Source organism: Drosophila montana, unplaced genomic scaffold (assembly GCF_035044405.1).
Source record: "Drosophila montana isolate Dmon_TW-CO22-7 unplaced genomic scaffold, ASM3504440v1 contig_2582_1, whole genome shotgun sequence".
Classification (NCBI taxonomy): domain Eukaryota; kingdom Metazoa; phylum Arthropoda; class Insecta; order Diptera; family Drosophilidae; genus Drosophila; species Drosophila montana.
This window is the reverse complement of record NW_026997445.1, coordinates 123,554-137,777: the sequence shown is the minus strand read 5'-3', so window position 1 is coordinate 137,777 and position 14,224 is coordinate 123,554. Positions and strand designations below refer to the sequence as shown.

The following is a 14,224-nucleotide window of genomic DNA, read 5'->3' as shown; positions in this document are numbered from 1 at the left end:
TAGCGTCTGACCATCTACTAGTATATATAACAATACACACACTTAACGCAGTTTGAAGAGTAGGTAAGCTAATAAAGCTTCTATTTCAATACTTTCAACACGCGATACATCGCTTGTCGAAATTCAATCAATATTCTGTTGTCATGCAGTGTGTACTCACTGTTCGATAAGCAGAAGGCAAACAGCTGATGTGGTCTGGCATGCATTGCTACGTTCGGGCTGCGTTTTAAAATTATTTTTAGTTTATAATAAAGACACCTGCGTAAGAGTAATAAAAACAGCTGTAGCTAAAAACATTTGAAAACAACTCAAGCAAAGTAGCCTGCGCGTGTCTAAACAAACGTACAAGCGTGTGTATTGCGCAAAAATGTTACAGGCTGTCATTGCGAAATTCTCAGCAACAGCAGCAGACACAACGGCAGCAACAACAACAACAGAAACAACAACAACAATCCAACCAGCAGCCGTTAAAAGACAGTAAAAAAAACGACACAACAGTGCAACGAATTGCATAGTTATCAATTAAAATTTAAAACAAATAGTCATAGTTTTGTGCATGGAGCAACAGCAGCTGTGAATCTTAATCAAATTTAACTGTTGAAAGACTTGCAAACGTAAAGGTGCGCGAACAGCTGCGTCTGGGACTGGCGTAGGCGTTGGCGTAGGCAGCGGCAGAGGCAGCAACAGCAAACATACAAAAACAAACACCACAAAATAAAAAGGCGATGGAAATGCGAGAGGTGCTGAGTCGTGAGGGGCGCGAGGCAAAGAATTTGCTTGTCTACCAGTTTTGCGATGAGACAACCGCAAACGGCGCCGCTGGCGCTGACAGCGGCGCGGCCAGAGACGGCGGCGTTGTAGTCAATGGCGACTGTAAGTTGAAAGTTTTGTGGTTTTTTTGATACTCTTTGCCCAATTGAAAAAGTGCATAATAGTGCGTAACAGACAGAAGCTGATGTGAGCCAGCCAACCCATTAAGTATAAATATATTCTAGATTTTCATCAATGTCGACGTTACCGATAAGACCGCGTCCTGTCTGCGTCCGTCCGTCTGTCCTGTTGCCTTTATGAAGGCATGTATTTCAGAAATAATATAACATAATATATATAATTTTTAATACAAAGTCGTGTATACCCGCCGATAATCATGTGAACCTCACAACATAGCCCTTTGTTTCACGGATTAATCGATAAATATCGATTTTCAGCCGCATCTTTTGAACATATCTCAAAGATTATAAAGATTGGTTCTCGTGTAAAATGCACAGATTATAAATATGTGTACAGGGTAACTCCTAGTCGTTCGCTCGCGACTAGACCGTTCTTGTGGCTTTTGTAACTTGAATTTATTTATTTTAGGCTATTCAACGCCCACATGCCGTAAGCCGCCAGTGGCGCCGCCAAAATCGCCGAACGGGATGCAAACGCCCAAACACTGCCAATCGCCCACGACGATGCGCCAAGCAAAGCCGGGCAATGGCAACGTGGGCGCCGGCTCCACTGGACCTCGTGTGCGCAGCGCCTCAACGGGACGGGACAAGAAGTCGGAGCTGCAGGCACGCTACTGGGCGCTGCTCTTTGGCAATTTGCAGCGTGCGGTCAACGAGATTTATCAGACAGTCGAGTGCTATGAGAACATATCGAGCTGCCAGGAGGCCATACTCGTGCTGGAGAATTATGTGCGTGACTTCAAGGCGCTAAGCGAATGGTTTAAAGTCAGCTGGGACTATGACTCACGGCCGCTGCAGCAGCGTCCGCAGAGTCTCGCCTGGGAGGTGCGCAAAAGCAATCCGACGCCCCGTGTACGCACCAAAAGTCTGTGCAGCCCCACAACATCCGGTAAATCCAGTCCAGCGCTATTTCCCTGCAATTCCGGCAAGACATCGCCCTGCTGCGATGGACATGTGACGCCCAAGAAGCTCCTGCGCGCTTACGACCAGCTGCCACGGGGCGCCATGCGTGTCAATGTCCGTGAACTATTCGCTGCCAATAAGCGCAATGCGCATGGCTCACCCAATTCCGATGCACTGGAGCCGACGCCCGCAGCGCCATTGGAGCTGCCTGCGGACAAGCCATATGTGCAGTTAAACAATCAATATTCACAGACAGATCTTGAAGATCCGCATCTGACGCTCGCCGATGTGCGTGAAAAGATGCAACGCGAGGCAGCCGAAAGGGAGGCCGCTGAAAGAGAAGCAGCTGAAAGGGAGGCGGCTGAAAGGGAGGCGGCTGAAAGGGAGGCGGCTGAAAGGGAGGCGGCTGAAAGGGAGACGGCTGTAAAGGAGGAAGCCGCAAAAGAGTCGACTGAAATGGAGGAGGCTGTAAGGAAGGCACCTGGTAAGTATCCTATTACTGTACAATTCCATGGTCATCTTAAGTGAGAGTCCGTGGGCCATATCCAGAAGGGACTACGCGAAACTAAGGTGTCTGTTGCTTACACCTGACACAGTCCAATATCATCTCCACCTTTAGCCTCTGATTGGAGCAAGACGCAACAACGAAATCCTACCCCCACAGACGCCCTTTCCATTATAACTATTATTTACATATATATTTCATACAGAAAGAGCTCATGAATTTTAATTTTTAGATTCAGGCGCTGCTCAGCCAAAGGAGGTAATGGAGCCAGTGCAGCTGCCCAGCACAATTGAGCCAAAGGAAACACAAGCTGAATCTCAGCCAGAGCCACAGCCCGTGGAGCAGCAGCCGCCGAATCAAACAGCTGTTGCTGTCATAGAGCCCACAGCTCTGGAGTTGACTGTCTCCCGCTTGGATGCCATGGAGAATGCGTTGTTAACAGCACAGGCCATTAAGACGCCCACGCCGCCCAGCACGCTGCTTAAACCAGTGGCCATGTTGCCGGCAGAGAAGAAGAACCAATCGCAACCACTGGGTGGGGCCATGCAGAATAGTCCGCTGAAGTACTCGAGTGTGCTCAATCGACCGGCGGCGACGCGTGGCGGCAGTCAAAAGGCAAATGGACAAACGGGCGGAGCAGCTGTCAGCAATAGCAAATTGGTCAACAGCAAGCCAGCCTTGGCCAAAACAGCAGCTCCACCAAACGGTTTGCGGCGGTTTAACAACAACAGCAGCAGCAACAACAACAGCAACAACTTGAAGCCTTTTGCGGCACGCAGCGCACGTGTTCCACCGCCGCCGCGTCCGAGCAGCAAAACGGAGTGCTATGGCCCGCCTAACAATGTGGCCACACGGCTGTCCGCCAGATCACGGACCATGCTGGACATGAATGGCAATGCGGTGGCCGCCGGCGCCGTGGCAGCTGTGTTGCCCAAGCCGCTGGTCAGACGCACTGGCAGCACGCTGCTGAACCCAAGCGCCACGCCGGCTGTCGGTAAGCGTGCCAGCGTGCCCAGCATGCGCCTGAGCTCACGCGAAGACATAGCCAGCTCCACGTCCACGCTGAAGGCCAGCAACGAGCAGCTGAGCAGCTCGCGCAGCACCCTCAAGCTGGACGAGCGACATTCGGAGCCCAAGCAGCTACTGCCGGATGCCAACGATGGTTGGCTGACGGTCAAGAATCGTCGCCGCACCAGCATGCACTGGGCGAATCGTTTCAATCAGCCCACGGGCTATGCCAGCCTGCCTACCCTGGCGCTGCTCAACGAGCAGAAGGAGGAAAAGGACAAGCAGCAGCGTGAGCGGGCGGCAGCAGCAGCTGCAGCTGCCAACAGGAGCCAGGCCAGCGGCAAACCCACTTTAGCCGGAAAAATGCCCGCAACTGATATCAAATCCAAGCCTGGCAATAAAGCGGCCAAAATGATGACGCCGTCGGCGCCCAGGCCAGAAATCAAGAATGCCAAGGCCAAGGTGAACTCGTTTCCAACACAACGCACAGCAGCCAATGTGAAAAAGCAAGACAAAGAGAAGGAGCAGGGCAAAGAAAAGGACAAGGAGCTGGAAAAGAGTAAAGACAAAGAAAAGGATAAGCCGAAGCCCTCGATTGGCTTAGCGCGGAGCAGCAGCAATTGCAATCATAATATTGTCGCACCCTCGCCAAATGCACGCACCTCCATAATCATGCGACAGAAATCGGATCTCACGGGCCTCAAGATGACCTCCCTGCACAAGGAGTACATGCGCAGCGAGAAGAATGCGCTGCGCAAACAGCAAAAGGAGCAAAAGGATCAGAGCAACAGCAGCAACTCCACAGCGACTGACAATGAGTGTAAGTAAATACGCCTTGAGTTTACAGAGAAATTAATCAATTAGCTGGTGCTTGTCAAGCAGACAGTCAGTCGAGCAGTCAGGGCCAAATGTTCTATATATGTGTCGATGCATATTCAGATGCATATTTAGATAAATTAACATGTGTATATTATAAAAACTGCATAGATCATCAATCGTCAGTCAATCAATCTGGTGTTCAGTCTGCCAATCAGTCAGGATATTTTTAAAAAATATAGATAAATTCATATATTTATTTATATTATTTATTTCGTGTATTACAAATATTGATGATCTACATAGGCCAGTCAATCAATCAATATGGCTTGTCAATCAGGAAGATGAAACGGTTTCATATATTAACATATATGAAAAATTATTTTTTATATAGACTTTTTATATATACTAAAAAAATATATCATAGATCATCAATCAGTCAGTCAATCACTCCGGTGGTCAGTGGTCCATCAATCTGGTCAGATATCAACCTGGCGGTCCATCAAAATTTGTCAAATTTTAGTATTAACTTAAATAAATGATAAATAATGTAAAAGTCTAATTATCTTTTCTCTTAACTCCCGCTCAGCCAACAACGATGACCACAACAAGATCGACATCAAAATCCAGACGAACTGTGAGTTCTCCAAGACCATTGGTGAGCTGTACGAGAGCATTGCCCGGAGCAAGCTGCCCAATGGCTGTGCTAAGTCCAGCGGCAACATGCTGAGCGCCTGCGATGAGATCGAGGAGCAGACCGCCGAGGATGTGGAAGAGGACCGCAATGAGCGCATTCTGGTCGAGGTGCAGGAGTCGCTGGAGCGTCAAATACGCGAGCTGGAGAGCACAGAGATTGATGTGGATACCGAAACGGATGAAACGGATGGTGAGGTGCAGCTGGAGGAGCAAGACGACAATACGGATCAGGCGCTCGACGATGCCGTCGTCTTTGTTACGATGAGCGATGATGAAAACGCCAGCCTGGAGCTGCGCTACCAGGCGCTGCTGTCGGACATGTCGTGGAACGAGCGCGCCGAGGCATTGGCCACGCTGCAGGCCTATGTGGCGCGTCATCCTGGCCGCGCACAGGAGCTGCACCAGAAGCTATCCTCGCCCTCACGCCGTCGCTCGTTGCAGGAGACCCTCAAGAAGTACCAGGCGAAGCAGGCAAGGGCCCAGCAGAAGCGGGCGCTGTTGCAGCAGGAGAAGGCCGCAAAGCTGCAACAGCTGTTTGTGCGTGTTGAGGACGTCAAGGCGGCCAAGAAGCAGCTCATCGAGGACAAGCGCCAGAAGATGGAGGGCCGTCTGCAGCGTGCTGCCGAAAACCGCGAGCTTTATTTGCGCCAGATCATTGAGAAGGCGCACGACGAGGACAAGAAGCTGAAGGAGATTAACTTCATTAAGAACATCGAAGCGCAGAATAAGCGACTGGATTTGCTCGAAGCCTTCAAGGAGACCGAGGGTCGGCTGCAGGATCTCGAGCAGGAGCGCCAGAAGCGCGTGGAGGAGAAGGCCGCCAAGGAGGCGGCTGTAGAGCGGCGACGTCAGGCACTCGAAAAGGAGCGTCTGCTCAAGCTGGAAAAAATGAACGAAACGCGGCTGGAGAAGGAGCAGCGCATTGGCAAAATGCAGGAGCAAAAGGAGCGACAACGTCAGGCGCTCGCCCGCGAAAAGGCACGCGATCGCGAGGAGCGTCTGCTCGCCCTCCAGGTGCAACAGCAGCAAACCACCGAGGAGCTGCAGCGCAAGATTCTGCACAAGCAGCTGGAGTCGGCGCGTCGCCATGAGGAGAACATCGAACACATACGCCAGCGTGCACTGGAGCTGACCATGCCCAGCACCAGGCAGCAGGACGATGTGCGCGGGGACGAGGACGCGGACTTGCTTAATGGGAATGCCACCAGCACCACCAACGAGGATTGCGATTTGTCCTCAACATTATCCGACATGGGCGGCCTGACGGGCAGTCGTGAGCATTCGCGCAGCTACAAGAAGAAGATGAAAAAACTGAAGCAACGTATGAGCCAGTGGTAAGTGAGCTTGTAGCCTTAAATATTTGAAGTGTAGTTATTGTTGGGCATTTGAGGAATCTGCCAAACCTGCAGTTGGAGTATATCTGTATACTCTATGTAGTTCGTTTCTTTGTCAAAATTCATATAAACGACCACTCAATATCGATAAGAATCGATTACTAAGATTTGGGATTTATATAGGGGCTTACGAAAGCCGCAGCTTAAGTTTATTTTGAATTTCTGTTTAGTCGGGCGTATAATTATTTGATACTAGTTCTTTATTAACTATTAATAATAGGTGTCTTTTTGGTGGGTCCGTTCCTATTATATATAAATATTTCCGTTCAGAATTAGTGAGTACCTCAAGACATGTTCCTCTATTTTTCGTCCATATAAACTTAATAAAAAAAGCCAAGACTCGTTGAGTTTTGAGCGAGTTATGGGGTTGGGATATTTCGACCAATGTCTATATATAAATCTTAGGGGTAAGATTTTGACATGAATTTTGACTAAAAATTTTGTATTCAGATTTGAGTGCCTGATTCTTTAAGAGGAAAAACTATGTACAAAATGCCAAGACTCATGAAAATCGGTTGAGTTTTGACTGAGTTAGGGGGGTGGGAAATTTAGACCTATGTCTATATACGAATCTTAGGGGTAAGATTTAGACCTATGTATATATACGAATCCTAGGGGTAAGATTTCGACATGAATTTCGACAAAAAATGTTGTATTCAGAATTGAATGCCAGATTAATCTAGAGGGAAAACTATGTACAAAAAGCCAAGACTCATGAAAATCGGTTGAGTTTTTACCGAGTTATGGGCGTGGGAAATTTAAACCTATGCCTACATATATACGAATCTTAGGAGTACGATTTTGACATGAATTTCGACTAAAATATTTGTATTCAGATTTGAATGCCAGATTAATCTAGAGGGAAAACTATATCCAAAAAGCTAAGACTCATGAAAATCGGTTGAGTTTTGACCGAGATATGGAGGTGGGAAATTTCGACCTATGTCTTTATATAAATCTTAGGGGTAAGATTTTGACATGAATTTCGAGTACAAATTTTGTATTCAGATTTGAGTGCCTGATTCTTTAAGAGGAAAAACTATGTACAAAAAGCCAAGACCCGTGAAAATCGGTTGAGTTTTGACCGGGTTATGGGCGTGGGAAATTTAGACCTATATCTATATACGAATCTTAGGAGTAAGGTTTTGACATGAATTTCGACTAAAATTTTTGTATTCAAATTTGAATGCCAGATTAATCTAGAGGGAAAACTTTTTCCAAAAAGCTAAGACTCATGAAAATCGGTTGAGTTTTGACCAAGTTATGGGTGTGGGAAATTTAAAGCTATGCCTATATACGAATCTTAGGGGTACGATTTTGACATGAATTTCGACTAAAATTTTTGTATTCAGATTTGCACGCCAGATTAATCTAGAGGGAAAACTATGTCCCAAAAGCTAAGACTCGTGAAAATCGGTTGAGTGTTGACCGAGATATGGAGGTGGGAAATTTCGACCTATGTCTATATATAAATATTAGGGGTAACATTTTGACAGGAATTCCGACTAAAAATTTTGTATTCAGATTTGAGTGCCTGATTATTTTAGAAGAAAAACTGTGTACAACAAGCCAAGACTCTTGAAAATCGGATGAGTTTTTACCGAGTTATGGGCGTGGGAAATTTAAACCTATGTCTATATACGAATCTTAGGAGTAAGATTTTGACATGAATTTCGACTAAAATTTGTGTATTCAAATTTGAATGCCAGATTAATGCCAGAGGGAAAACTATGTACAAAAAGCCAAGACTCATGAAAATCGGTTGAGTTTTGAGCGAGTTATGGGGGTGGGAAATTTAGAGCTATGTATATATACGAATCCTAGGGGTAAGATTTCGACATGAATTTCGACAAAAATTTTTGTATTCAGACTTGAATGCCAGATTAATCTAGAGGGAAAACTATGTACAAAAAGCTAAAACTCATGAAAATCGGTTGAGTTTTGACCGAGTTATGGGCGTGGGAAATTTAAACCCATGCTTATATACGAATCCTAGGGGTAAGATTTCGACATGAATTTCGACAAAAATTTTTGTATTCAGACTTGAATGCCAGATTAATCTAGAGGGAAAACTATGTCCAAAAAGCTAAGACTCGTGAAAATCGGTTGAGTGTTGACCGAGATATGGAGGTGGGAAATTTCGACCTATGTCTATATATAAATATTAGGGGTAAGATTTTGACAGGAATTTCGACTAAAAATTTTGTATTCAGATTTGAGTGCTTGATTATTTAAGAGGAAAAACTATGAACAAAAAGCCAAGACTCGTGAAAATCGGTTGAGTTTTTACCGAGTTATGGGCGTGGGAAATTTAAACCTATGCCTATATACGAAATTTCGACCTATGTCTATATATAAATATTAGGGGTAAGATTTTGACAGGAATTTCGACTAAAAATTTTGTATTCAGATTTGAGTGCTTGATTATTTAAGAGGAAAAACTATGAACAAAAAGCCAAGACTCGTGAAAATCGGTTGAGTTTTTACCGAGTTATGGGCGTGGGAAATTTAAACCTATGCCTATATACGAATCCTAGGGGTAAGATTTCGACATGAATTTCGACAAAAAATTTTGTATTCAGACTTGAATGCCAGATTAATCTAGAGGGAAAACTATGTACAAAAAGCCAAGACTCATGAAAATCGGTTGAGTTTTTACCGAGTTATGGGCGTGGGAAATTTAAACCGATGCCTATATGCGAATCTTAGGGGTAAGATATTGACTTGAATTTCGACTAAAATTTGTGTATTCAGATTTGAATGCCAGATTTATCTAGAGGGAAAACTATGTACAAAAAGCTAAAACTCATGAAAATCGGTTGAATTTTGACCGAGTTATGGGCGTGGAAAATTTAAACCTATGCATATATACGAATCTTAGGGGTAAGATTTTGACATGCATTTCGACTAAAATTTTTGTATTTAGATTTGAATGCCAGATTAATCTAGAGGAAAAACTATGTCCAAAAAGCCAAGACTCATGAAAATCGGTTGAGTTTTGACTGAGTTAGGGGGGTGGGAAATTTAGACCTATGTATATATACGAATCTTAGGGGTAAGATTTTGACATGAATTTCGACTAAAATTTGTGTATTCAGATTTGAATGCCAGATTAATCTAGAGGCCAAACCATGAACAAAAAGCCAAACCTCGTGAAAAACGGTTGAGATTTGACCGATTTATGGAGTGGGAATTTTCGACCTATGTCTATATAGGTTAATAGCGGGTGTACCACGGCCTTGTCCATGGCACGGTTAAAATAAATTCCCCTCAAAGATCTTAGAAAATGAGTTTTGAACCGATCGGATGGTAAACAAAAAAATTTCATACAAAAGTTTTTCGAGATACCCCGTCTTAACGTGCACCTTCATCACATAAGGTAACTACAGTGAAAATTTCAGCTTCCTAGCTCTTACGGTATGGGCTCTGCGTTGATCACCAATCAGTCAGTCAGTCATTCAGTCCAGGTCAGTCAGTCTGTCAGTCTGTCAATCAGTCAGGACAAGATCCATTTCAATACCTAAATTTTACTTTATATTTTTCTTCAACTCTCACCACCCAGTGCCGTGGATTACTTGTCCACATTGGAGGCATTGCCCGCCCATGTGAAACGGGATAGCAGCGTGCCGAAGCTGTTGCATCTGGTGATGAAGGGCGGCGGTTCTCAGGGTCTGGACCGTACGCTGGGCAACCTGTTGCGTGTGATACCAAAGGCGCAGACCTACGACTTTCAGGCGTTCCTCAGCATGGATGGGCTCGGTGTGCTGGCCAATCATGTGATCAGCAAGGGCTTGGAGGACAATGCCGAGATCTCAAAGAAGTAAGCTGAACGAGAAGTTAATGAAATATTATTTATTCCAATACTTAATCGATCTCCTTGCCATCAGATCCGTCACATTAGCCGTGCAGCTGTACCGGAATGCGTGCTCCGTTTGTCCACAGATTGCGCGCCATGCGCTTCTGGGCAACTCCCATTGCGACGCTCTTCGATGCCATCAGCAAGAGTTTCCAGGTGAGCTAAAGCCTCTGGTGGCCCAATAAAAGTGTCGCCGCGTTGTCGCCATGAAATGCATCTAGAATCGTAATTCCCCCAAGTGCGTCGCACGCTTTAAACTTGGCTCGCGTTCTTATCCTTGCCCACTCGGTCACCGCGCCCTTGCCATCTCTCCTTGTCCCTCTAACCAACCCCCCCCCCCCCCCCCCGGCGTTGCCTGGCATATAGCCACTTAACACTTGGCCGCGCTGATTTGGTCTCTTTTATACGCTTGATCCATAAAATATATTTGTGCTGTAGGGCATTTGCGTTCTCCGTTGAGCTTTGTGACACCTTTTAAGAACTTTTGAATACCTTACTTTTTGAAATCTTAAAATTATAGAAAATTTGGGGAATTAGTTAAATTTTTGTTTTCTTATGAATGAATATGAGCCTTGAGATATTTTAAAGTTAATATTTTTAAAATATTTAATGTTGTATTTGGGGCGACCTTTCCATTTTATAATTGTCTGTTTGGCTGGCTCGAGGTCCGGGGTTTCAACCTCCACGTCAAAGAGCGCAGACGTGTAAAACAATTGCCCTGAAGACGGTTGCCGAAGTGCAGACGAAATATATTGGTTAAATTCAAACAAATTGCGTTTTCATTTTGTCTTGGATAAAAGAAACCCGGACCTCGAGCCAGCCAAACAGACAATTATTTTTAAAATATTCATGAAAAAAATTATTTACTTCATCTAAATATATATATATGTAAAAACAAATTAAAATCAAAAACTCAGCCCAAATTAAATTAAAATGAATTTGAACATTTTTAACGTTTGCGCTCAGTCTGACATTTTGAAAACTTGATCGTTTTTTTTTTAAGTAGAAGTATATTGTATTTACAAAATTAACTTAAAGTAAGAACTAAAAATTTGGAACATATAATTTTATTTTTTTATAGTTATAACTCAGGCAATTTATTAATTTCGAGCCGTCAAATAACTATTCGAATTTATTTATTTAGTTCATATATTATTGTTTATGTAGCGCATTCGCAAGTCGACTTGCTTTGACATAACACATACACACACACACACGCACGCACGAGAACTTTGCCAAGTTTAAAGTTTATTGTTTTCTTATTTTGCTCGCTTGTTTATTTGCCATTTCTTTTGACGCTTTTATTTGGCGCGCTGCTTTTGCTTTTTGTTTTTGCTGTTGTTTTTGTTGTTGTTGCTCTGTGTGGCATTTTTATTTGTATTTTATTTACTGGCCGCGGCGACGCGATTGTGGCCTATAAATTCGTAACGCACTAGCCGCAAAACCCACACAGCTCGCACCCCCAAGCCCTTACCCTGATCAGCCTGGGCCGACAATTTGTCAGTATTTGGCTGTCAAGTTTTGCGTGCGTCGTTTTTGTTATTGTTTTTATATAAGCATAAATGTTTATATATTTATATATATATATGTATATTTGCGGGCTGCTGTTAAATCAATCGTTAAAGCGCGTAAAAAGCCATTTTTATTTATCCATTGTTGTTGTTCGTTAGCTGTGCTTTTATTTTTTGTATTTCATAAAAAATATTTTTACTGCGTTGCTGTTGTTGTTGTTGTTGATGCTTTGGCTCGTGTTTATTGTTGTGCTTGTCCCTCCCGCCCTACTCCCCGCCCTCTCTGGTTATTGCTGATGGATCAGCGCGCACGCCGCTTGTCATGTAATCAAGAAGAAGCAGAAACAGAGAAAGAGATAAAGAGCGTCGCGTTAAAAAACATCAATTAACATTTTGATTGATGTGAGTGGTCACTACGGTTGTTGTTGTTGTTGTAGCTGTTAACTTTTATAATTAATTTGAACACACACGAAAAATGTCGCTTAACGCCGCAAAGCATGCAACAATTGTGCGGCAACAACAACAACAACTACGCCAACAGCCACAGCAACAACTACGCCAACAAGTCCATTGACACTTTTTGACTTTCTGTTTGATTTGTATTTTGATTTTTTTTCCTTTTCGTCTGATTCTTTCGCCATTTGCAGTTACCCGAAGAAAAATCACCACAACATCCGGTCGAGTTATCCACGGAGCTAATGCTGGCATGCACCGAGGCGCTATCATCCAGCTATGTGAAGAAAAACACCCACCCTAAAGTACCGGAACGCCTACCGGACATGATAAAGTGAGTACAAAAGAAAAAAACGACAAAGAAAAACAAAAGAAACAACTGCACAAAGTTAACAGTACAACGTACACAGACACACACACACATACACACACATATGCGCGCGCTCGCAAGTAGGGGAAATGGCGCAAGTTCGAAAGAATACAATGTTCGAAAATGCGTGAGTGGCGGCCAGGCAGTGCGTGTGTGTGCGAGCGGGAGCGCTTGTGTGTGTGCAGGGGCGTGTCAATGCTGTGCGAGCGAGACAGCTAGTGTGCTGCCAGTATATGTATGTATGTATATGGCCTGCATATGCAGTGGCTCGCAAACTGTGCAGGCTGTGTTTACCATTTGGCAGTGCTTGTCCAACTGCGCTTTATGAGCAAGTGCAGCCATTGTTGTTTCTGTTATTGTTGCTGTTGCGGGCGCTTTCAACACTCGCCGCTAACTTTCTGCCTGCACGTTTTTATGATTGCTTCGCTTTTACAGTTGCTGCTGGTGCATTGTTGAATTCGTTTTTTTTTTTTTGGCAAAACTTTAATGTAGCCCGCGCGCAGTAGGCGTCGCTGCTTGTTTTTCTTTAATTTGCGCTTATTTTTGCGTGTGTGTGTCTGTGAGTGTGTGTGTATTTTTGGGCAGTGCAAAAGTTTTAATCGAATTTCTGCTGTTGTTACCCACACACACACACACACAAACACACAGACGCCATTTTGTTTATTTTTGCAGAAATTGAATTTCATATACATTTGCTTATTGTGTTTTGTTTTTGTTGTTTATTTTGCGCTGTGTTCACTTTTTTGATTGTAAAAAACTTTTGTTATGCATTTTTGTGACTTTTGTTGTTTGTATATTTTAGTCATTTTGTTCGCTTGGCTTTTGTTTCGCCAGTAAAAACATTTTGTTTATCCTTTGTGTGCATTTTCCCCCTGGCATGCCCATTGATTTTTCTCTAGTTTTTTATTTTTGTTGATCAATTTTCGTTTGTTTATGTTTTCAATTTGCTTACAAAAGCTTTTCGTTTATTTTATTAGTAGCCCGCCGCCATTGTTCTCCACCTCTCTCGCTCTCTCTCTCTCTCTCCCACACTTTTTTTTCGCAGCCTTTTGTGGTTGTTTGCTTTTCTTTTTATTTTCCCAATTTTTTTTTAGCAGCGCTCTTTTCGGCGCTCAATTCAATTACAAAGCGTTGCCGTCTTGTTTTCTATAGCTGCGTCTAACGTTTTGCTGCAAAATCACATTTTCTTTGACTATAATTTCCCCCGCCCCGACGCATGCACCATTCCCCGCTACACAATACGCTGCGCCATTTTGCCAAAACTTGAATAAAACGCCAAAGCGAAGAGTGGGATAAAAAAAAAATAGATATAAAGAAACAGAAATTCAATTCGCCGCACTTGAATGGGATGCCACCTCCTGTCGAAGCAGCCAGCATTTTGCTGTTGCTTCCTCTACCCCCCTCCCCCTCCTCTCACTACTTCAGCTCAAGTTCTTCCTCTCGTTCTGCTGCTTTCTAATTCAATTGTAGCTTTCGGGGCGGCCAACTGCTGTAGTCAATCTTTTGGCTGTGCTCTACGTGCAGCTTTTTGTAGCTGCATAATTTAATTTTTGTTTACTTTTAATTGGTCGAGCGGCACATAAAAGTGGAGAGCCGAAGAGGGGGGGTACTACAGCGAAGGGGGCAACACTTTTTCATTCCGATTTGTAACACAAATTTGATTTTAATTAAGAAACTTTCATTTGTTTTTTTTTTTGCTTTCTTCTCTCAGTTGCTTTGAGTTCCAACATTTCAATGAATTATGCAGTAAATTCATGTTTTT

General features: G+C 43.9%; 1 protein-coding gene across 1 annotated transcript in view; it reads left to right on the top strand.

The window, feature by feature from the left end:
• Positions 1–185: 185 nt before the first annotated feature.
• ssp3 (short spindle 3) overlaps positions 186–14,224 on the top strand; it is a 41,648-nt gene continuing 27,609 nt past the window's right edge. The window contains 8 exon segments of the mRNA XM_064683124.1: positions 186–873; positions 1,360–2,337; positions 2,591–4,186; positions 4,772–6,212; positions 9,835–10,092; positions 10,160–10,244; positions 10,246–10,284; positions 12,287–12,426. Of these exon segments, the coding sequence (XP_064539194.1) occupies positions 726–873; positions 1,360–2,337; positions 2,591–4,186; positions 4,772–6,212; positions 9,835–10,092; positions 10,160–10,244; positions 10,246–10,284; positions 12,287–12,426 (4,685 nt within the window). The 5' untranslated portion in view covers positions 186–725.